General features: G+C 38.2%; 3 protein-coding genes across 3 annotated transcripts; 1 reads left to right on the top strand and 2 right to left on the bottom strand.

The window, feature by feature from the left end:
* Positions 1-1,168: 1,168 nt before the first annotated feature.
* Positions 1,169-6,658, bottom strand: ccdc137 (coiled-coil domain containing 137). Its single transcript, XM_080906347.1, has 6 exons — positions 6,496-6,658; positions 6,148-6,293; positions 5,845-6,052; positions 4,621-4,703; positions 3,378-3,457; positions 1,169-3,281 (listed from the first exon to the last, which is right to left on the bottom strand). The coding sequence occupies exons 1-6, from the start codon at positions 6,564-6,566 to the stop codon at positions 3,081-3,083; spliced, it is 789 nt and encodes a 262-aa protein (XP_080762473.1). The 5' UTR covers positions 6,567-6,658; the 3' UTR covers positions 1,169-3,080.
* Positions 6,659-8,027: 1,369 nt separating this feature from the next.
* LOC308411553 (retinal cone rhodopsin-sensitive cGMP 3',5'-cyclic phosphodiesterase subunit gamma-like) lies at positions 8,028-9,917 on the top strand. Its single transcript, XM_080905490.1, has 4 exons — positions 8,028-8,431; positions 9,358-9,528; positions 9,616-9,656; positions 9,805-9,917. The coding sequence occupies exons 2-4, from the start codon at positions 9,374-9,376 to the stop codon at positions 9,879-9,881; spliced, it is 273 nt and encodes a 90-aa protein (XP_080761616.1). The 5' UTR covers positions 8,028-8,431; positions 9,358-9,373; the 3' UTR covers positions 9,882-9,917.
* A 391-nt stretch (positions 9,918-10,308) lies between these two features.
* tspan10 (tetraspanin 10) lies at positions 10,309-12,571 on the bottom strand. The gene is made up of 3 exons (XM_080905471.1): positions 12,418-12,571; positions 11,721-12,310; positions 10,309-11,585 (listed from the first exon to the last, which is right to left on the bottom strand). The coding sequence occupies exons 1-3, from the start codon at positions 12,505-12,507 to the stop codon at positions 11,285-11,287; spliced, it is 981 nt and encodes a 326-aa protein (XP_080761597.1). The 5' UTR covers positions 12,508-12,571; the 3' UTR covers positions 10,309-11,284.
* Positions 12,572-23,865: the final 11,294 nt, after the last annotated feature.

Genomic DNA, 23,865 nt, shown 5'->3' with positions numbered 1-23,865 from the left:
ATATATATATATATATATATATATATATATATATATATATATATATATATATATCATCTGTATATATATATATATATATATATATATATATATATATATATATATATATATATATATATATCATCTGTATATATATATATATATATATATCATCTGTATATATATATATCTGTATATATATATATATATATCTGTGTATATATATATATATATATATATATATATATATATATATCTCATCTGTATATATATATATATATATCTGTATATATATATATATATATCTGTGTATATATATATATATATATATATATATATATATATATATATATATATATATATATATATTTAGACAGATGATATATATACACACATATATATAAACAAATTCTAACACGTTCACACATATATATGTGTGTGTGTATGCGTTAGAATTTGTTCATGATCACCACAGTATAACATACTTAGTTGTAAATTTGTGTAACTATAATAATGTAATCATATGCAAAAATGTGGCTTTTAGCCATGAATGAAATAAATGTGAAGGTGTAAATTCTAAGGTGTCAGCCCTACAAATTTCAGTTAAATTCTCTGGCGTTTTGGATTGCAGAAAGAATCAACTAATAACGAAAGGTACTGGATGGTAAAAGAGGAAGTGTCATCATGTCAGCAGGATTGCTAAGTTTACTGCTTCAAATATTTACATATGTTTGCTTGATAAGCCTGGCCTGGCACCTAGCACGACATCCAGGGGTTGGCTCTGTGATGCCTGAGTTTGTAGTTCAGCAAGGGAGACCGCTGTGATAGTCAAGCTGATGTTGTTGTAATGCTGCTGAATCCAATCATCAATCGCTGTGGTAACAGATTAATATTGCGTACGTATTGCTGCGAAAATTTTCATCTACAACTGCTCTGACTCACAAGAGGTAGTCTGTCTTCTCTACATGACAAGCACAATTATTTTAATATAATTTATCTCGCTCACACACACTCACACGTCTTTAAAAGCTTCAGTCAGCAGTGGCTGCCTAGCAGCAGGCTTAAATGTCTCTCTCCCAATTACTCTTTCCCATCCTGTACTGTCAGCAGCCATGGGTACTTGATCGGAAGATAAATTGCTCACTAACAGGAAATCAGACAGCACTGAACAACAGAACACATAAGCAAATGATGTTTTCCTCTGTAATAACCTTCAGTATCACCTTCTTGATCTGGCTGAAAAAAAACAAGCGTTGCATGATATCCAAAATGAAACACTGCATGTGGACATAAACAGAGCAGAATATTTCCAATGAAACTGCTCAAGTCTGGTTAGATTTCGTGCTTCCCAGCGGACCTTTGGATGGTTGGTAAAACATTTAATACAGAGAACTCACAATGTGTCACATTGCACTTGAAATATTTGACTATATAAATACGCTAACACGATTGAAGCTTTGTATATTACGTAACTCCGGGGTCAGTAAATTCAACTAAAAGAAGAAGAAGAAGGAGGTAAAAAAAAAACCAGTATCTTAACATCCTAAGTGAAAAACAGCTGTAAAGCTCTGATAATGTGAACAGCTGTCCTGCACACAGGTGGAATATAACCAATGGCAAATGTGCTCAGCTCAAGGGAGTCGGTGCACCCAATCACCAGCAGCTGTCCCCACTTAATACATTTCCGTGTCACTGTGACAACCATCAGAGGACAAACATGGACTGAGGGTTTCACCAGTCAAGCTGATTAAATAGCAGTGATTGGACCCACGAACCAGATAAGAAGAATTCAGTATCGACACCATCTGGTCATATTATTCAGTTGATCACTATTGCATTATATTATCAATGTGGTTTTTTTTCCTTAGATAGCATGCTTTGAAAGTTTTTGAACAAAGATTTGAATATTATGCAATATTTAAACAATGGCTTCGTTCATGAGTGTAAAGCCTTCGAAGGATTACAAATATAAATAGCTGTGCCAGGCTCTAATAAATGCTGCACATTTAAAAAGGCTAATGGCTCATTTATCCCAAGACAGAGGCTATCACAGACGTACAAACAAAAAACAGCAGCTGCAAAGGACTTTAAAACCCAAGAACAGCTAAAAAGGTCTCATGAGGATATTTGTTTTTTCAGCTGGTGTTTCTGAACATCAGTGTGGATGACAATTCCAGATTTATCCAAATGCTCTGGAAAAAAACAGGGAATATGACAACAAACAGCAAACATCTGCTGAGGAGCATGGAAAAAATCAAAAACATCTAATAATAAATGACCTCATGGTTTCTCTCAACATGTTATTTACATTTTCTATATAAAATGCAGTCATTACCACTCAACCATTTAACAACAATATAAAATACTTCAATATATAATGTGGCACCAACAATGAGCAAGTTATGTCGGCTGTGTACAAGAGGAGTGCCATCTAGTGGGACCACTAAAAACAATCAGAGGATCATCTTTACTTTGAAATAACCTGATGGATGGATTTTACTGTCCATCACATGACGGACGACCTCAGAATTTGGTTATCTGAACATGCAAATGTGAAAAAACTGTAAATACAAATGATGAAATACGCAAGTGTTCCAAGGGTGATAAATGAGCATAGGCAAAATATCTCCATGTATTTTCCATCGGACTTGGGAAATGACTCTGCAGTGTTACAAAGCACTTTGAAAGCCGTTCACTCTTTTAAATTAACAACGTTGTGAAAGCGGCAGTGTTGTTTAGTGTACCTAAAGATAAAATGGAATTATACAGTGCCCTTAAAGTTTTCCCAACCCAGCTTTACACAAGGAGCCACATCCACCCTTGCACACACAGACATTTGAATACTACACATTTTCCCCCTCTTTTAGACAGCGTGGGTGGGGGAGTGGTATGTTGCCAGTTTCATGAAAAGCAAACAGCCTGCTGTACCTGTTGAGCTACAGGAGCCTCCAACAGTGGCCTATGGATGCATAAAGTTCCTCCAGATATTAATCTCAAATGTGGCTAGCTCTCCATCTTATTTAGACAGTTTCTACAGATCACTGCTCAGCCCTGCTGCTGCCAGGAACACTGACTGCAGATGAGCTGAGTGAAAAGCGACATTAATGAAGGCTTTTGAGTTTTCTCATGCTTGCAGTCCTAGCTTCATACTGCTGCTGTTTCTGTTTCTTCAGCTGACGGTATGCCTCTACTGCTCGTTCCCGCTCCTCCTCCATGATTCTCTGTTTGGCCATGGAGGGCTTTGTAGTGGAGACTGCAGTATGGCCAAGAAGAGAGTTTAGGAGCAGCTCCTTTGATGCTTTCTGCACAATGAAATGGGGAAAAAAAGGAAATAGGATTTTATGAACCATCTGCATGGTTCGATGAGAGATCATGTGATCAATGCACGGTGTGATTACCTGAGATTTGACTTCAGCTTTCCTTGGTTTGGCACTCAAAGAGGGAGGGGCCATTGTAACCTCACCAAAAGGAACATCATCTACGAAACAAAAGCCATCATTTAACTACAGGGATTTTTTTAATGACTACTCACCGTTGCCATGTTAAGCTGCCTTAATTAAATACTTCTTGCCATTTTCCATGTTTGTATAGCCCAACAACTTTTAACCATAACACCTGATTTATACACTGGTCACTTTATTAGCTACACTGTCCTAATAACGGCTTAAACTCGTTTTGCTTTCAGCACTTCCTTAATTTATGGCACAGAGAATTTGGTGCGTACTAACATCACAGCATCGCGCAATTGGTGAAGATTTGTGGACTGCACATCCATAACATTTCCCGTTCCATTATGAGTCTATTATGAGTTATGAGGACTGTGGAGGCCATGCGAATACAGTGAACTCATTGTCATATTCAAGAAACCGGTTTGAGAGCTTTGTGAGCGATCATAGGATGCGTAGAATGTGATTATACATAGGTAGGCTATCCATCTATCTACACACACTAATATTTGTTTTTGGACCAGTCTCTGTAAACCCCAGAGATGCAAATGCTCTTCCCACTTTCTGTGTAGGAAACAGTGTAGATTTATAAGGGCACAAACAGAAAAGATGAGCATAAACAGTAACTTTGTGGTTGATTTTTATGTCAACTGAAGGCATTAAACACTGCATCCATTGTGGCTTACACCAGGAACACATCATCTAATATACTTGAATTGGGTCCTTACTTTAATTTCACGGGGAACTACAACTGAGGTGATTTGGTTCTGCGTCATTTGGTTTTACTCTGGCTCAGACTGACAAATTTTTAATGTTTGTTTTGTTCTAACAGCTGAATCTGGGATTACTTCAGACAGAGGTTTGAAATTTCCTCAGAGGGAAGTGATCAGGACAGTACTGCAAAAAAAAAAATGCTTTACTGAAAGAATATCTCACAGCATGTCCTCCATCTGCACCCTTGTTTACCTAGTAGATGGTGTACTACGAAAAAAGAAATGCTACTGAAGCAAGTGCTGTGTCGAAGACCTTTAGTGTTTTAAATATGTCAAAAAGACCCAGACTTTCAAAGAAATGTTGAAAATAATATCTGGTAAATGCTACCTCTTGCTATTAGTACCAAACCGAGTGACAGTCAAAGACAGATCCCATCTAAAGAACAATGCACCACATGTCCTTGTAAAACCTTCATTCTTACCTATAAACATCTGTTCTTCCATCTTGTCCTCTTGTTGGTTCACCTTTTTCTGCTGTAGCTTCTGTAGCTTCATTTTACCATACCTGCCAATAGAAAATCAGTAGGCATTAAAAATGTAACACTTGACAGTCGGGCTGCAGTTATCGATTATTTTAGTAATCGAGTAATCTATTGATTGTTCAATCGATTAATTGGATAAGAAATACTTTTGTCTTATTAATGAGCAATAATAAATATTCAAAAGAGAAAAAACACAGGTCTTTCAAAATGAACTGTTCATTGGTTTCCATTTTAGAACTTGCAGTGTTTTAAAGTTTAGCTGCACACAACACCTGTCAGAAAAACAACAAACATAAACCCACTGACTGTATTTACATGTCAGATCAAATTTAATTTTTTGGAAAAAACAACAACATTTTCTTAAATGCAAAAATATGTAAAGACTCTAAAGCACTCTCTGGCAAAGCTTTATTTCTGGGATGAGGTAGTTCATGTTTATGAGTTTTTGTGCACGTGTGTCTGCCTGTTTAAGTATGAAGAAGTCAAGCGAAGAGCGAGTTTGTGTCTGTAAGGCTTTAAAGGAGAATGTGGTTGCTGCAATGAAGAGCATCAGGTAAATCAGCATTCTGAAGTTTGCCCTCTGCATTCACGCAAAGTTTCTGTGCTGCTGAAAACAGATGTTATAACGGTGTTATAGGTGGGCAACTCCAGGCCTCGAGGGCCAGTGTCCTGCAGGTTTTAGATGTGTCCTTGATCCAACACAGCTGATTCAAAGTGATATCTAAAACCTGCAGGAGACCAGCCCTCAAGGCCTGGAGTTGCCCACCCCTGCCTTAAACTCACCCCTGTTTGGTGCAGTTATTTCTTCTTTGTAAAATAGGACAGCTGCCCATTTCATATAACCTTTTATATAGCATTCTGTAAGCTGTATAATTTAAACACGGTATCAGGCTGTACAACACAAATGGTGATGGATGGAGCAGCTACAAAGTTTGCTTTTCGTCATGTCATTAGTTTGTGGATCAAGAACTTTGATAAAAGATTTACACATTATTTCAATACTTTACTGTTATTCAATCCATGTCACGCATATAAAAATATCAGTGCCACAACACTAAAAAAGAAACCCAGCCACAAATCAGAATAAGTGAAGACAAGCTATGCCATGAAACCTACTAGATAAGGATGGGGTTTAGTGTAAAGTGTAGTGTAAAGTGTACTCACTCCTTCTTTTTATCAGATTTGCAGTGTGCAGGCCTCTCTTGTTCGCTTGCATCCATTTCGGGCTTCCTGTCTACTTGGTTTTTGGAGAGGAACATGACATGTTTTGTCTCACGCTCCATCCGCTGCACGTAAGCTTTCACGCTTTCCCGTTTGCCCCTCTTGAAATGTGGAACAGGTATGTCTCCATCTAGAAAATACTCTGATTTATCTTCAGGTGAGATGGGTAAAGACACAACACAGTCTTTATTAGTTATACACGACAGTCATGACACTAAAATGAATATTTATAAACTTTTTTTATACCCTTTTTCGGCTTTTTGACTTTTAGGGACCCAGTTTTCATTCTGTCCTTAGCCTTCATTATTTCTCGTAGTTTGAAGGGGATGTGTTGAATGTGGTCCACCTCTTTGGCTTTCTTGGGTTTACCATCTCTCTGGAGCTTGGCATTACTGAAATTTGGACACAATACAGACAGGAAAAAACAAAAAGCAAACATGTTTAGTTGCAGACACAAGTCCCCACTTAAAACTTTAACAAGTCCGGTTTAATCTGATCGCTCACAACTTGGGTTGGAGCCCGTATCAGCTAGCTTCTGTTGCTAACTAGCTTAACTAGCACATTTTCCATTACGTATTAGCTTCCTTATGGTACCTTTGACGTTGTCCAGGTTTTCCCGCTTGTTTCCCCGAATCGGGCACTTTATTTTTCTTATTCTTCACCATGCTACAATAATTAACATGAATGCATAACAAAGCAAAACAACACACGTGGAGCACTATGCTCAGACTTCAACCGAAACTCTACCGGTGGCACGTAGTAGAGGACAGACATCTCACTCCATTTCTTTTTCAGGTACCAAAACATGATTTGCAAGTTTGGCGTATTGAAACAGATTGAGAGATTCGTGATGAAACTCTTGCTTTGTAAAAAAAACCAAACTGATTTAATCAAATTAAATATGTATTGTCAATTTTTTAAATCGCTGTAATCAATGAGACGTACAGTAATTTTATTGCAGAGTGACACACATGAGACATAAGACGATCTTTGGTCAAACCTGATTGGCTCAAGAGACGCTCCTGTCAGAGCCAGTCGTTGGTCACTCCATTCAACGACTCTGCTTCCTGCCACCGCTAGAGGGCATCATCCAGTAACTGTAGAAAACATAGGTCAAAATAATTTAAAGTCGTTCAGACAATTCGCTTTGTCTTTAAATAGGCGGGAATGGTGAATATCCCTCTCTCTCAGTGTAAAGAAGTTTAAATGGAAATTTAATCCCTGCAATATCTCAGTATAAGAAAAATAAGTGAGATTTCTACAATTAGTCTTAGTTTTTCTACATCATGAAGATGTAGCTACTTTTGATAAAAGAAAAATCTGCCAGCATGACGTTTTTGGGCTTAAATTAATATAAATAAACCGATAAATGTGTAAAATTACAAAAAAAATAAATTTAAAAAATTGTTCTGGTAGCTCATTACCCAGACTGTCCTGTAATTAAACTGCCTCTGGTAAGAGTAGATGTTACAATTAGGTGATGAATGTGGGCCCTTGGGGAAATTAACTGCCCACCCCTGATCTAGACCAAGCTCTTTATCATTTATGGTTTGAATCTACAAAGTCGTGCATATCATTTGTACAGCAGTCACATAACATGTAACAGTCACGCGGATCAATAAGTGGCTCTGTCCAGTAAACAATGTGAAGAGTAAACTCTACATTTCTTCATCAGAAATAAATACCATTTGATTGATCAGCTAGACAAAATACAAAAATACAAAGGAAAAAAGTCATGTGTTTCTTATAATGAACATAATAAACAAGCTTCAATGAAACAACCTTCAATTAAAATACCACAGCTGGCTCCTTAGTGTACTGTAGCTAGACAGGTTTGCTCTATTGAATATATCCACTAATCTCAGACATTTGAATCTTTTTTGTACAGGTGACATGAGGAGTTAGTGTCCATACATGTGCCTGAACAGCATGCATCAGCAGTACAGATTGCAGAACGACGCTGTAGTAAATCTTCACATGAATGGAGCAGGTGTGTTCACCTGTGTGATGGAAGGAGGCTGGGCTGGATTAGCAGCTATAATGCAGCTCAATCTGCGAGACTGCTGATGAAAGGAGAATGTCACGGTTCATGCCAGTAAGTTCTCGGCTTCAGGTGTTACATAATATTTGGTCATAACAGAAAAACAGTGATAATAATTAGCTATATCCTGAGAAAACTCCAGAACTCAGTGCTTACATTTGACCATATCTGAAGAGGTTATGGATAAAATACTCAAATAATTCCCGTTCAGAATCATCAGCATGTGTGTCTTCAGGACAGTCTCAGGAACAGGAAACTGCTGCCCCCTCCTGCTGAATGCCAGTCGGCCAATCCCTCATCAATGATCTGCTTGGGTACAAGTGATGATAGAATCATCAGTTTGTTGGCAGGTGGCGTCATAATCGTCTCTAAGTCTGTGGTGTATAAAAGTACTGCACTAATGCAACTTAATGCAACAGCATTTAACAGCCACTCAGACCTCTTGGACACTACCATCATAATCAACTACCAAGAGAAGCACCACAAGCGGTGAGTTGAAACAACAGGTTAAATCTTTTTTGAACACTCTTTCTCTTTTTGGACTTATTTTAACACATGCAGTTTATTATTGTTATATAAAAGTTTCCATCTTTATTTGGACTTTACCTGGTAGTATGTTTCTGTATCCATCCAGGCATGTAGTATTAGATTATTAATTAAAACGTAGATATTTAATAAATAATATGCAATGTAAAATTAATCAGAATAGAAATTCAGTCTTTCCAGCCTAATATATATTTTTAATACAGTTAATGAGGTGTTAATTCAGTCATATGGAAGACTAGATTATATCAGGGACATTATAAGAAGCATTGAGGTGCTTTTTAATTGTTTTTAATTTTCTGTCACACCTTTTTTTTTTGCATAATGGAAGGACAACAAATGAGAGTCGCCGAACAATATATGACCGCCTTTAACTATGACCTGAATTTCTAAGAATGATTAAAAAGCTGAACTTATGAAATTGTTGATTAGAGTTGTCATTGTGTGTATTTGTGTAACCTTTCAGGGCAAAAGCAGAACTTATTGTTTATGTAGTCATGTTTTGTACATTATTTGCACATTATATTTATTGGACTCTTTCGGCTTTGCATCTGTTTTTTGTTTTTTTTAAAAATATGTGGTTACATCTATGCACATTTACATACAAATTGCATTGCTATTTTTCCATTTTTTAACTGTGAAAATAAATAAATAAACATTTCAAGCTATTGTCAGTGTAAACCTAGAGGCCACTTCAGCACATCCTCACAGTAATCTGATTATGAAGGCGCTTTCAAGCTTGAAGGTATCGCAGCATTTGATTAGTAACATGAGCACATGGCTTGTCTTTATACGAGGATAATTACGTCACAAGATTTTTATAACTGTTTCATTCATTGTTGGGCATTTTAATGAGACAGTGACTTTTACAGTTGAAACAACAGAAGCATGAATTTGGAGGTGGCCAAATCCGAAGGAAAGACTGGCAACAAAGCTCCCCTCAGAGCCACGGCCCCCGGCTCCCCACGCAAGTCTGCACCCAAGTTCAAACAGAGGAACACGCGGCAGTTCAAGAGCAAGCCTCCCAAAAGAGGAGTGATTGGGTATGTCTCTTTCTGATAACCTCGCACGAGTCATCTAAGTTTGTCAGATATCCTCCAGTAAAGCTTGTTATTTTCTTTCTTTACCAGCTTTGGAGAGGAGATCCCAGGAATGGAAGGTCTTGGAACTGGTAAGTAAAAAAATAAAAGTCAGATGGCTACATAACCAAAACATGCACATGACATGACCTTTTCTTCCTTTAAAAAACAAAAACAAAAAAACAAAAAAAAAACAACAACTCATGATTTGTTTTCTTCTCTTTGTTTTTTTCATTTTAGACATCACTGTAATCTGCCCGTGGGAGGCATACAGCCATCTAGAGCTACATGAGCTTGCCCAGTATGGCATCATCTGATTATCTCCGCTGTGAAGTTGTTTTAAATAAATGTGGCAAATTTTGAATTTCAGTATTTAGTTTCAATAATCTGGATCATTAATACTGGCTGAAAAGGTGTCTTTATACGTCTGCATGCTGTGAATGCTGTTCTTTGTCTTATATATTTTATATTGTAAACCTAATTTCATAACGATCTCAAGCTGCCATGTTCACAAAACGTGTATCTCGAATGCGTTCTCGTGTCATTGCTTGAGTCTGTGGTTTTAGCTAGAACTCTGTTAGCTTGGTTTCTGCACAATCGTCAGCACTGTCTTTATCATATTTAATCAAACTCTCGAATAAATGTTGACATTTTTAACACAATTTCAGTCATTTGATTTTGTCCTTTTATTTGACGGTTATTTACTGACCCACACTGCGCATGAGAGATTACATCATTCCCATCATAAATACCATCTGTAATCATCATTATTTATTCAATATTTGTTAACACTCAGAACACAAAACTTGCTTTTAGCAAACTCAGTTCAGTTCATTCAAAACAGCGCAGGAAACCTTGCATGTGTGGGACGTGCACATGTGTTTCACATATTTGCAGCAGGTTGTCCACCGTCAGTCGCTGAAAGGTGCTTTTACAATCTTACTCTAATCATTCTTCTGAGCTGTTCCATTTATTCTGATCTCAGCTCAGAATAAATGAATTCCATTTTTGTTCATTGATTATTTTGTTACATTGTAGGTGCTTGTGATGAAGATGCAGATCTGATCTGCAGGACCTCTACTCTCCAGGTGACCCATTTACAACCACTCCTATGCTGTTGAACTGTTTCACCATTTTGAGATCCTCCAAGAATCCTTCAAATATCAGGAGGTGTGTGTCTTTGAAGGATTTGGGCACATGTGGTGAAAACGTTTTGGTGATAGTGTCACTACCGTCCCATAAACACACACACAGATACAGTTTCAAGACTTTCCTTGGTCTGACCCACATTGGTGAAGTTAAAATCTTTCAAATCCATTTCCATATTCAGACTGATTCGATATTTCAGTTAATGAGCAGTTCAACAAGTGTACCTAATGAAGTGGCCAGTGAGTACATGTTCTTGAAAAGTGGAGTTTTTTTTTTTAAACACAAAAGAGGTGATAGCTATCGCGAAGCTGCAGTTAACTTTTAACTGAAATTCTTTTTTTCTTAAACTCTCAAGCATTTTTAAAATGTAAAACATTTTCAGTGGATAATTTGTGTTGGAATTTGCTTTCCTCGTTTAAATTATGTCTCATTTCCATTTGCAAAAGTTCAGTCTGTGTGTTTAAGGTTAGGTTGTTTTAAATGATTGACAAATGAAGCCAGAATTTAAGCACAGCCAGAACTCATTAAACCCCAACCAGCATATTGCTGTATTCGTCACTTCGTGTTATAGCTATACTTTATGACGATTAATGCGTTCCAGCAGTCGTATGGTAATAAATAATATCAGAATCTGGACCCCAAACACGACAGTCACAATTATTCCTATCAGGCCCTCGTGCTGCTTGATCCATCGAGAGATTTCCCCCAGACAACCTCCCAGGAAGATCACACTCTGAGCAGTAAACTCATCCAGTAATTGGGCTCCGACACCACACTGAGAGTTCCACACGGTGCCGTTCTCCAGAGGATCCACGCAGCATGTTGCAGGGACACCGCAGGCCAGCACTCCTGGAGCTGAGCAGTTGTAATATCTGAAGAAAGGGAAAAATAACCCAATAAAAAAACTTCACAGCTCATTAACTTCTTCAACACATTCCTACATCGTGACCAACTGGCTTTGATTTACTTTCAAAAAAGTAAAAAAAAAAGATTTCCAAGTTGCTCACATGTTAATCTCCCAGTCTCTGTAGTTGTCCGCCCCACAGCACTGCAGATTTGACTGAATCTCGTCTGTGATGAACCTCAGATCCAGATCATCTTGGTACCGTGCGATGGCAACTAACATCCCGGATCGCAAGTTACCTTCAATCAGATCTTGTAGAGTATGGGCCACAATGGCGATGATGACTTGAGCTGTGATGAGCACTAGCACTGTGGCTGAGAACAGCTTCAGCAAGCAGCGATTCTCTCTTAGGGCACCCACGCAGCCTGACAGGCACAGCACAGTGAGCAGAAAGCCCACGCTCAGAACTACCAGCATTGGGTCAGTGCCAATACTGCTGATCTTCTCCTGAGCAAAGGATTCCTTGCTAATGAGACCCCAAACCCCCAGAGCAAGAAGCAACAGGCCCAGAACTGTGAACAACAGATTGCATATGATAAGAAAGTATTTTAGGAAATAGTCCATGAAAGAATAACCGTAACAGGGATCTATCCTGGCATCTGTGGGACTGTTGTGTTGCTGTCCGCTGTTTGTCCCTGCTTGAAAATCAGTAGTGACCAAGGCAAGCTCCTCAGCATTGTTTGTAGATCCTGCCTTTAGACACACAAGAATGCCACAAAAAATTAAAGCCACCCCAGAAATGTAACTACAGGTGAACAGAGGAACACAGTATTCTCAAACTAACCCAGTGACACACCTACCTTTGGTAAGAGTGGACTGGTCTCATTCGGAGTAGCATCTCGTCTCAGCCATGGCCAAGGGAATCTTTTTCTAGGCAAAAATCTCCTCATCTTGTCAACCACTGGGAAACATCAGCTGGTCAGAATGACACAGGATAAAATGTAACACAGGGCAATCATTTGCTACAATACAGAAAAGCATGTGAGCTGAGCTGGAGTAACCATTGCTGTGCTTAGCCTCGGGGGTGGGATTTCTTCATCATGTGAGAGTCACAGTGAGGGGATTAAAAGGGTATCGCAGCGTGTCGGAGACACACACTCACACAAAAGTGGGCATCCGAATAGAAGTAGCTACTTTTTATTCAACTCTACTCATGTGCAATAAAGTAGGACCTGCAAAGGATAATATATTGCCCTACAGTGGGACCCATGGGTCAAAGACTCACAAAAATGTCTCCTGATGGTGATTACCACAAAAGGAAGAAAGTAGAAGACATATTTTAAAATCCTTGCTTTAATTTTCCAGAAACCTGGAAAATATGTTTTAGGCCTCAAAAAAGAAACAACATTGTAGCAGCTGGGCAACCACTAAAACCAGTTTTAAGTTTCAGAATCTACATAGATTCCCAGCTTTTGTGCTTATATAATGAGGATTTTCCAGGTGCATTTGGTTTCCTGCTGTGTATGCAACTTAACATTTATCACGGGATTAACAGAGACTAATCATATCATATCTGTCAATATATCTGTCACTAGTTAGAGCTGGTTGGCCATGCAGTCAGGTATCATGCACAAGACAGTTTCTTCTAACGTTTACAAAAAGTTCAGAAAACCGAGACTCTTCTAACGTATGGCATGAATAATCCCAGACAAAGAACAGAAAAGCAAATGAATTGTCATATTTATTAAAAATAAAACACACTTTACTAACCAAGAGGAATTCAGAACTTCTTAGAAGACTGAGTAAAATGTTTCGTCAGTTTTTAATCAGAAACAGCATCTTGCATTCCTTTGTGAATGACCTTAGTTGTGTTCAGGTTAATTTCTATATGATATCATGTTGCACACACTGCACAAAAAAAACAAGTCAGTCTCTAGTAATGATGCACGTACCTCTTTAAGTCCACAAAACACATCAAATGAGTAAAGTCTTTGAAATGTGTAATTATTTTGGCAGGTTATTGTAGCTATTGTATGGTTGAAATATGAATCCACTGTGGAAGATTGTGCTTACTTACTTAAAAAAGCAAATATGTATGTTTGAACTTTATACTTAAAAGGTTTATAAAGACAGCTTCTAACATCCCAACATTAGCAAATTACTTAGTGCTCCACATTTTCTTCCTAATATAGTAACCCGTGGCTCCAAAATACCAACATGACCACAGCTAGAATGCTAAAATCAGCCTTCAAAATATGATGAAATCAATGGAGGAAATTACAGGAGCATGTTTTACATAAAGTGAAAGAAATGTAGAAGTGTCAATTCAGTTTTAGTTAAATTTAAAATGTGTTAACCTAAAAAGCTTACAAATTATTCCTTGAAAATAATCCCTCGAATTAACTCCCTGCCTCTCAGACTTATCAGGGTTTTTGCTATCAGTCAAATGAGATGAAACACCACCCAAACACAGATGAAATGGTCATAGATTACCTTCTATAACAAATACGAAGAAATGCAACAGTTCTCATTGTGGAGCTTCTGTTTGTATTTAACACCTGATATATTTCACAGTAAAAATCCTCTGTTGTTCTGATAAAGTCGTTATGAAGTGATGTGCTACTGAAAGTCAATAACAAGCAGCACATGAGAGAGCAGATGTGACACTGAGTGAAAAAGCAGAGGGAGAAAGCGAGGCCTGGTTATCTCACTCTCTGGCTCTGCTGGTCCACTGTGCTCATTCTTTCCTCTGGCTGTGCCGAACTGAGCTGCAGGGAAATGGAAGGAAGATCTGCGCACTGCTGCAGGCACTGACTGATGATGGACTCCAGGCTTGTAAGGCTTGGCTTTAGTCCTTCCATAAATTTGATTCCATATCCATATGATTAATAAAAAACAAAACAAAACATAGACATGCTCACTTATACTTGCTAGAAAATTATTTGTGGGTAAGTTGTGGGAATTTATCAGATAAGGTTTTAGCTTTTTACTGGGATGGATGACTGGTGGCAAATAATTAAGTAATTTTAAAACTAATTACTTTCATTTTATGATACCTTTTAATCCGATTTTTTTTTCACAGGTAACTATTTTAATGCTGCTATGTATATTTAGCAGGTGTACCACTGCTGAATAGTTGATGACGCTGCACAAAAAGATGAAAAAAAGCAGAATATTGTCTTATATACTTTTATTTCTATAATTTAAATCCCATAAAACCTACTTTAAAAATGAAGAAAGAAATAAAAGATCTGAATAGTTTTTCCCTCGTTGCACATTAGGCAACTTTCACTGTTGGCCCTGTGGTTTCTCAGGTCATGGAAAATCTCACTGGGGAAAATGAACTCCAGCTTGTTAGGGTCAGCAGACAAATAACCACTATCAAAAAATGGTTTTTCATTTAGTTATAAATTATGAGCCTACGTTCAAATAAGAAAATATATTTATCGTGACTGATTGTTGGCAGAAAAAAAAAGTTGGATGTCATCTAGTCATTATTAAACAAATCTTCCTGTTTCCTTTTAAATCTTTTGGGAGGATGGAGATTTAAAAAGTATTTAGTTCCTGCCTGTCAGCGCTGAAGATGTATGGTCCGTGTGACGTGATGTTCATCCCACCTACTGCATATACAGTTTTGTATACTGTCTGTAAAGGTGTTGCAGATGGCAGGGAGCGCTGCCCTGTTACATTCCTTTTCAGCAGTGATGGGTGCACCTCCGCTCATATATCAGCACAACTATCTGCAGACATCTGCAGACATCAGCATACCCAGCGGCACATCTTTCAAACTGAATGAGGAACTCTGATCTGAAATAAATCAAAGCTGGAATTTTATTTAAAAAATCTGGGACAGGAAAAAAGCACTAATGTTGTCCAATATTTTCATATGACCTGAAGCTGCTGGTTTTTGAGTAGAAGAAGAAGAAGTAGAAAGATAAATAGCTGTTTGAAGACTATATAGGTTATAGACTGGGTGCACTTGCCTGTGGAAAACTATCCAGAGTATGAAATCCGTCTTAGCCATGAAACTACATGTCATGTGTTGCATCACTGCACATCAAATCTAAACCCACTTCCACAGTTATGTAGATTTATTAAGGTTGGCTCACATCAGACTGAGTGAACTAATGCAGTAAATCACACAGTAGCTTAGTAAAGTTAGAAATTAAGGCAGCTGAGGTGTTAAGAAATATCTTCAGGGCTGCATAATTTTCTCTTTAATTGCTATTTTAAAGTTAATCTGGGACTCTAACCCATTTTCTAATTCTGAGATGGTTTTGGATATTCTCCTTTTTTCTATTAATATGGTTGAATGTGTGTTTTTTATTGTCCCATTTGCATTAAGTGAGTGCAGCTCACCAGGTTTTGATCACCCTTGACGGTTAAAGTGTTGCTGGCTGGATTTGTCGTAGCCCAGATGTTGAGCAGATTGTATTACAGTAGGCAATAAGAATGTTATCCTGGAGCCATACTTCTACATCAAACACCTTCTCTGGATTGGAGCCTACGGGGAGCACAGTTGTCACATGCCACCCACACAACCTAAAAGACATGTGGAGCAGAGATGGGGCATCAGAAATGATCAGGACCTCCTATTATGGTTATTTTAGAAGATGCACAGTCTATAAGATATGAGAGATGATGCAAGAGTGGGACGCATATGTGTGCGAGTGGGTTTAGGGAGATTTTGTTTTTTGTGCACGTGAATGCTGCAGTGTGCACACATGCTAAAAGAACTGAGGATGTCACCGCCCTGAATCAGTGACGTGGATGGGATCAGGTGGGGAAATTGCTCCGGGAGTTTGGGGAAAGAGTTATAAGAGAGTGCTGCACAACTCATGTTTTCTCAGTGTGTCACTGCTGTAGGATCATACAGTACAGAGAGTTTGTTCTGGTACTCTGATCTGAGAAGACCCCTGGCACTTCTTTGCAAAAAAGGTAGCGTAAAAACCCAAATTTAAATTTACTTTCTTGCTCATTTTGGAACAAAACTAAACAATTTTTTATAGCTTAAAAAAGGTGAAGAAAAGATGAACTTATGACTGAACTAATTTCTCATCAGCTTTTCTTCAACCGAAAGACTGTTTAGTATTTTTGTAACGTGGCTTGGCAGCACTTTTCGGTGAGCTTGCTCCTCAGCAGCACCCACAGCCTATATTATTGTGTTTGTTAGATGAGAACGACGAGGATGAAGTTGGCTCTCATTATGCTGTGCATGATCTCAGCGTGTGGAGCTCAGAAATCGAAACAGGAGACATCACGCTGGGAACCTAAAGGTCTGAAAATGATTTTTAGTAATGTGACCTTTGACCACTGAGGTTGTGTTTCTAAAACTTGGAGTGAATAATGACTTGTTTGTTTATACGGTTAAACTCTGTGTTCAGCAGTACAGACTAGTGCCAAGACTTGCTCAAACCTGACTCAGGTGCTGGACAACTGGAAATTTGCTATTCTGACCCAAGTGAAAGACTTGCTGATCAATGACCACGCTTCAGTCCTTCCTGAATATAACAGGTGAGTTATATCAGCTTCTGATTAAACTGGATGTACACAGCAATGATAGCAGACAGACGAGTCTAAATGTTAAGAAAGCGTAAAGTCAAACGTCCAGGAAAAACAACGCTCGGTGATGTCAGTGAACATTTGACTCGTCCTCAGGGTTTGTTGAAATAAAGACTTATGTAATCTGCTCTGTGCTGCACATGAATTGTCAGTGCCAGTAAAGCGATCAATGATTGCTGTTGTTCACATGAGGCCAGCTCTGCTTTGTAAATGACCTCAGTGTACTTACTGTGCCAAAATACAATAGTGAGTGTTTCATCATGCTCTGGCAGACATTACTCCAAGTCAGTGAACATTTCATCTGGTGATTAGATTCTGAACTGTGATTGCAACACTTAGGATCACAGTTCACCAGAACTTTTCCCAGTAAACATCTAAGGTCAGCCCATCTCTACTGGGCCAAAGCTCTGCTATGTTTTGCACTTTCATTTTTTTCAGGGGACTTCCGACCTTTACGTCTGCTATCCTGATGTTTTCCGTCGACAGTGAGGCTGTTTCCACTTAACAGCATGTTGTGACTTTCCTGTTTATGCTGCCAATTAGACTTGGTTCTCTTCTTAGTTATGTTTTGCCAATAAACAAGGTTCCTGTTTCATGAACTTACAGTGCCAAAGTTCTTTGAATGGTCATTCTGATACTGAAACCATTTACTTTTCCACATGTCCTCTTTTATGTCCAGGATCCAACCTCTTTCAGATGCTCTGGGAGACCTCTACCGGCAGTTTAACACTTTAAAGGATGAGCTGGGAAAGTTTACCACAAAGCTCGACAGAATGGAGGCTTTCGTGGATGAGCTCAAGGACGGCAGATACGCCCTGCCTCAGCGGCCCGTACATAGGCTCCAACCGAGCTTTGGACTTAGGTCTCCTCTGCGTGCACAGATGAGGGGTCCTGAAAGGAGGATAATCACTAGCCCAACACTGAGAAGGGCAAGGAGGAGAGGACCGCAGAGATCTTAAACATGTGGGCTTTTTTGTTTGGTATAAATGCAGATTTGTTGAAAATAAATGTTTATATATTTTTCAGAAGAAGAGGATTGTTTTATACTATTTCTTTGATGAGTATGGTCAAAAAAGCTAAATAAAGTGGCTTTAATTAAACTTTATTAAAGCAAACTGTAGCCACCTGCTGTTACAAAATCACAATAAACCACAAGGTGGCAGCATTTATCAAATTATCTTCACTATATGCTGTTTTTTGGATGCATCAACGGGCTGGACTTAAAGTCAAATAAATGGCTAAACATGTAGTTAAGGAGTGTTATATATTACCTCATTATGATTTTTTTTTATTACTTTAATTAGCATTGCAAGCCATTGGTTTGTATTTGATTTGTTTATCCAAATACTTATTAAATTATAGATTCAGTGCAACTCCTTGAGTGTACTTGGAGCATTTTTTTTTTACAGATAGTATTTTACAATGTGTTATCGCTTCATAATCACAGCAACAGTAGCAGTGCTGCTATGCAAAATACTGCACCTCTTGAAACACAGAAACTTTCAGGTGGAGTAACTACCTTCGGAGAAGAACTTATGAACCACTGATCACTTCAACCAGGAAAGAATAGAACTGCAGAGCTACAGGATTACTTCAAAGAACTACTTGTTAAACAATAAAATAAAGATGAAGATCACAATGTTCAAACTCTGGAGGCAAAATATACAAAAAAGTTACAGGCCTACAACAAACACTGCTCGGCTTAGTTTCCTGTCAAAAGTTCTTGCTTATTCACAGGTCATTCCCCCAAATTTCTAACAGCCAGACGCATCGGTGGTCATACGTCCTTTTACACAAGTCTGTGGTGGTATTTGACTGACCAATAAACTACTGGGCAGATATTCAAAGGAGCATGTTTATCAAAGGGGTTCAAAAAGAAAAGAAAAACAGTGACTATCCATCCATTTCTCCTTTCTTGTCGCTGGAGCCTATCCCAGCTGTCATAGGGCAAGAGGCAGGGTACACCCTAGACAGGCCAGTCTGTCACAGGGCTAACACATAGAGACACAGACAACCACTTGCATATTCACACTAACTGCATGTCTTTGGACGGTGGGAGGAAGTGAGAGCGGATGATCTGATATCCTCGTGTTGGTGTTGTTCCCAGACCATCATGAAAATGTTGTTCCAGATTCAACATTGCAAGTGACCAATCACATTGTTGTGACGTTATTCTTTTGCGTGGCAAGCCATTCGTGCATTTATGAAATTCCAATGTTGCAAGGACAATATCAATTCTGCTTACTGTTTATTAAAGGGTTACGGTTAGGGTTAGGGTTAGGGTCAGGGTCTGTTGATCGGCGGACAGAGGCGGTTTCACGCAGCTTAAGTACAGTTTTTTGTTTTATGCCGGTTTTTCCCGAAGTCGCAAAAGTATGACGTCACAACATTCTGATTGGTCACTTGTAATGTTGATCCTGGAACAACATTTTCATGATGGTCTGGGAACAACACCAACACGAGGATATCAGAGCACCCACGCAAACTTGCTGTATGGCAACAGTGCTAACCACTGTGCCACCGTGCTGCCCAGTGAATATACCCTGCAATATGAGCAGGATGCTAGCTTTCAAAACCCTGCCCATGTGATTAATGATATTATATAACGATGTACATATGTCTGCTTATTGCCTGCTGAAACACCTTGACTGTTTTTCATTCACCCAACCTTTGGTATTCACCTTGATTAGCAGAACAAATAATAGCAATGACAGAATTGTGCTGTTAACAGAATCTTAATTCCAACAAATTGGATCAACAGTATATCCTGAATTCAAATATATACATATATAAAATAAAACAGGTCTAAAATGAAAACACATTTAGATTTATTGTAAAAAAAAACCTCAAACATTTACAATATTTGAAATAAGTTAGATTTTGATCTAAATATGCAAATTCTTAGAGTTGAGTTGTGATCAAAAAGTTTTTAGTATTGAAGCCCCTCCTCCTCTGCTTACTCTATATAGTCCTCAGTCTCTTTTCATTATTCAGTTCAGCTCACCTCTCACCTGGACAGTAAAGAGAATACGCTATACTTTCAACATGCTGAGAACCTTCTGTACTCTTATTGCTCTAGCATGTAAGAGCGGCTACTGGTTCATTTTATAGTCTGTATTTAGAAACATAAAACTTTATTTAAATATTAATTAATTTAAACATTCTTTTTTTCTCTGACAGGTGTGGATGCTGCAAAAGTGTTGACCCAGACACCACCTGTCCACACAGTTTCTCCAGGAGACGAGGTTCTGCTCAAATGCAATGTTCAGAGAGATGAAAGCTATGTCAGCTGGTACAAACAGGTCCCTGGTTCTACTCCTCAGTATATTCTGAAATTTTATCATAGCCACAGTTCACCCGACTTTGGAACAGGATTCTCCTCAGACCGATTTAATTCTAAAGCCTCATCAAACATTGATTATCAGTTTATCATTAATCGGGCAGAAGCAGGAGACTCTGCTGTGTATTACTGTAGCACATGGGACAGCTCTGCTAAGGAATACGTATCACAGTGATTTACACTGTGACAAAAACCTCTGTACAGAATACTTCTGCTTTCAGAGGCTTTGACATTTTGTTAACAATGACTATGTGTCTGCTAGACATCCAACTGGATCATAGATAAGGTTAACATATATGAAGTGTCTTTGGGCTTGCAGACTTCAGAGAAAAATATCAAGAATATCAGAATATCCTCCTCAATAACAGAGGACCAAAATGAGCATTTAAAATCTTCTTGCACATTGATTTAGCTGTTTACTGATTACCAAACATGTTGAAATAAAACAAAAGGGTTCAATGACTTTAACTGGACATTTAACTTTACTGTAGTTAGAATAAATAAAATGTTGTGCTGTGTCACATTTGTAGACCTGGGACAGTTAAAGGCATGAGTGTCACTGGTTTAAAATGCTTATTTTAAACCTGCAGCCTTCACACTCTGTTAGTAAAGCATCACCTCTCTACTCCTCCTTCTCTTTTTCCCCAGAATGCACCTGCAGGTCTGAGCATCTAATTTATAACGTCAGGAAAGTTGTAAAAGAGAGTTAAGGTCTTTCTAAAAGGAGATGTAACTGCCCCTGACTGGAAATGTTGTATTTCACTATACTTTGGTAATTCAGGGAATTAACTGAATACTGCTTTGGTTTTGTCCAAGAATAACTTTATTTATTATATAAGAAGCAGTAAACAATGTTCAGCTGTACAACTTTCGCAGCTCTGTTGTTGTCATACAAACATTTGATATGAAAAATGTTGATTTTTTAACATTTATTTGCCATTACTACTTAATCCTAATTTTTAAATGGCTAGTACACATAAAAGTCCGAGCTGCTATGAAATGACTGTTTAAGGTGCATTTTAATGTTAAAGAATCCAGTTTGCAGCAGAATTTTTTTGTGTGGCTGATCTGAATTTAGATACTATAAAACATCTCCTAATATAGATCCTTGGATTAAGCTGTTGTAGCTATTTTTACGTAACGTTTATGTTCAACAATAAATCAGTTTTGTATTCCTGCTTTTTAAACAGATCCAAAGATTATGTGAAAATAGAAGTGGCAAAAAATTACAAAAACTTTCTTATTTGCAAATAAAACAACCACATAGAATGTATAGATTCACCTGACTACACACACTTTGTTATTTAACTTAACAGGAGATTAATCCCAACAAAATATGTCCTGAATTTAAATATATTCATAAATAAAAATAACATTGCTGTAAACTGAAAACATATTTAGTAGACTTATCCTAAAAGTAAACATTTATGACATTTAAAATAATTTTGAGTTTGGTGTAAAACCCTAATTTCTAGTTGAGTTGTAATAGTACAGTTTTCAGTATTGAAACTCCTCCTCCTCCACTCCTTAGTTATTAAACGTCTCAGCCTCTCTTCATTGCTCAGTTTACCTCTCAGCTGGACAGCAAAGAGAATACACCGTACTTTCAACATGCTGGGGACCATCTCTACTATTATTGTTGCTTTAGCATGTAAGATAATCTTCTGGTTTATTTTATAGACTGCACTTTGAGAGTTAAAAACAGACTTACTGCAATTTTTTTCTCTGACAGGTGTGGATGCTGCAAAAGTGTTGACCCAGACACCACCTGTCCACACAGTTTCTCCAGGACAGGAGGTTCTGCTCAAATGCAACATTCAGAGACCTGAAAACTATTATGTCAGCTGGTACAAACAGGTCCCTGGTTCTACTCCTCAGTATATTCTGAAATTTTACCATGAGCACAGTTCACCCTACTTTGGAACAGGATTCTCCTCAGACCGATTTAACTCTAAAGCCTCATCAAACATTGATTATCAGTTTATCATTAAGCGAGCAGAAGCAGGAGACTCTGCTGTGTATTACTGTGGAACATGGGATAACTCTGCTAAGGAGAGCGTATCACAGTGATTTACACTGTGACAAAAACCTCTGTACAAAGTACTTCTGCTTTCAGATTCTTTGACGTGTCATTTAGACTGTTTGTCAGCAGCTGCCAATAAAAACACAAATCATCAGACACGTCCATCCTCTATAAGTTGTTGAGATTATATGACATTATTGTATCTGTACACATTTTAATTATATTCAGGGATAGCCTTTGTTTTTGTTTTTTTCAGAAATACATTTCTGTACTGACTCAGTCTTATGCTGTATATTTAAGTTTTTTACTGAATTGATTCTGTATGTTTTTGGATTATGACCTATTTTCAGACTTCAGCCTCCCTCTTCCTGTCCTGACAGTCTTCCCTCCATGCAGTGCTGAGCTCCAGTACAACAAAGCCTCTCTGGTCTGTCTGACCATCCAAACATCAGACTGGGTGAAGTGTCCTTGTGAAAACCATCAAGAAGTCATAATGTCCCAATGAATAGTAGATGCCTGTGCAAGTAGGTAATATAGCTGATACAATTACTTATAAAGCTAGACAAGATGAAAAGAGAGTAAAATCATCTTTACCCACAGCTCCTCCACCTTTTGGTAATCTTAAATGACACCTCAAGCTCATTCTCTCTTTAGCCTATGAAAACACTGACAACTGGCTGGTGATTCTCTGCACTCTCATCAAAGTTCTAGCATGTAAAGAATCTGATGTCCACTGCAGACTTATGCACAGATGTAACTGTCTGTTTCTCTTGACTCTAGGTCTTCTTGTTGTTTGCAGGTGTGAGTGACACAGAAACCTCCTGTTGTATCAGTGTGAAAAGGAGAGACAGCCAGCTCGGACTGCAACCAGAGGACTGCAACTGACCAGTCTGCTCGTTGACATAAACATATTCCAGGAGGAGACAATCAGCATGTACTGCAGTTTCGTCATGACTGGAGTTCTCAAAAAATATTGTTCAGGTTTCTCCTCTCAAAATTCACATCAACTCATCAGTCAAAATCAGATTATCATCATCAGTGTGGAGGAGGGAAACTCTACAATCTATTACTGTCAGGGGACAGCTTCACAAGGGATGCTGCTTCACTAATTTACACAGTGACATAAACCTTTTCACAGATACTTCTGCTTGTTCATACTTTGTACTGATCACAGAGCTGTCAAACAAACTCACCAGCTGCACACAGTTGGAGATGTGAGTCCTCACTTGTTCTGAGATGTGACCATTCTGACGGCTCATCCAGCTTTACAACAAGATTCTCCTTGGACTGATTCACCTCTATTCAACTTTATTACCAAGCAGGCAGAGGCAGGAGACTCTGTTTGCTATTTGGTGGCTGTGCTGATGAAGCTGAATCACATTG

This window comes from Rhamphochromis sp. 'chilingali', assembly GCF_963969265.1.
Source record: "Rhamphochromis sp. 'chilingali' genome assembly, chromosome: 15".
Classification (NCBI taxonomy): domain Eukaryota; kingdom Metazoa; phylum Chordata; class Actinopteri; order Cichliformes; family Cichlidae; genus Rhamphochromis; species Rhamphochromis sp. 'chilingali'.
The sequence above is the reverse complement of the archived record's forward strand: the minus strand, read 5'-3'. Positions and strand labels throughout refer to the sequence as shown.

Excerpts from the sequence above, each read along its gene's own strand:
- ccdc137 (XM_080906347.1), bottom strand. The coding sequence starts at position 6,566 with ATGGTGAAGAATAAGAAAAATAAAGTGCCCGATTCGGGGAAACAAGCG. Across the intron at positions 6,294-6,495 it reads AAACCTGGACAACGTCAAAG|TAATGCCAAGCTCCAGAGAG; the intron begins GTACCATAAGGA and ends TCCAAATTTCAG. Across the intron at positions 3,458-4,620 it reads GGAAGAACAGATGTTTATAG|ATGATGTTCCTTTTGGTGAG; the intron begins GTAAGAATGAAG and ends TTTGTTTCGTAG.
- LOC308411553 (XM_080905490.1), top strand. The coding sequence starts at position 9,374 with ATGAATTTGGAGGTGGCCAAATCCGAAGGAAAGACTGGCAACAAAGCT. Across the intron at positions 9,529-9,615 it reads CCCAAAAGAGGAGTGATTGG|CTTTGGAGAGGAGATCCCAG; the intron begins GTATGTCTCTTT and ends TTTCTTTACCAG. Across the intron at positions 9,657-9,804 it reads AATGGAAGGTCTTGGAACTG|ACATCACTGTAATCTGCCCG; the intron begins GTAAGTAAAAAA and ends TTTTCATTTTAG.
- tspan10 (XM_080905471.1), bottom strand. The coding sequence starts at position 12,507 with ATGAGGAGATTTTTGCCTAGAAAAAGATTCCCTTGGCCATGGCTGAGA. Across the intron at positions 12,311-12,417 it reads CCAGTCCACTCTTACCAAAG|GCAGGATCTACAAACAATGC; the intron begins GTAGGTGTGTCA and ends GTGTGTCTAAAG. Across the intron at positions 11,586-11,720 it reads AGAGACTGGGAGATTAACAT|ATATTACAACTGCTCAGCTC; the intron begins GTGAGCAACTTG and ends CCCTTTCTTCAG.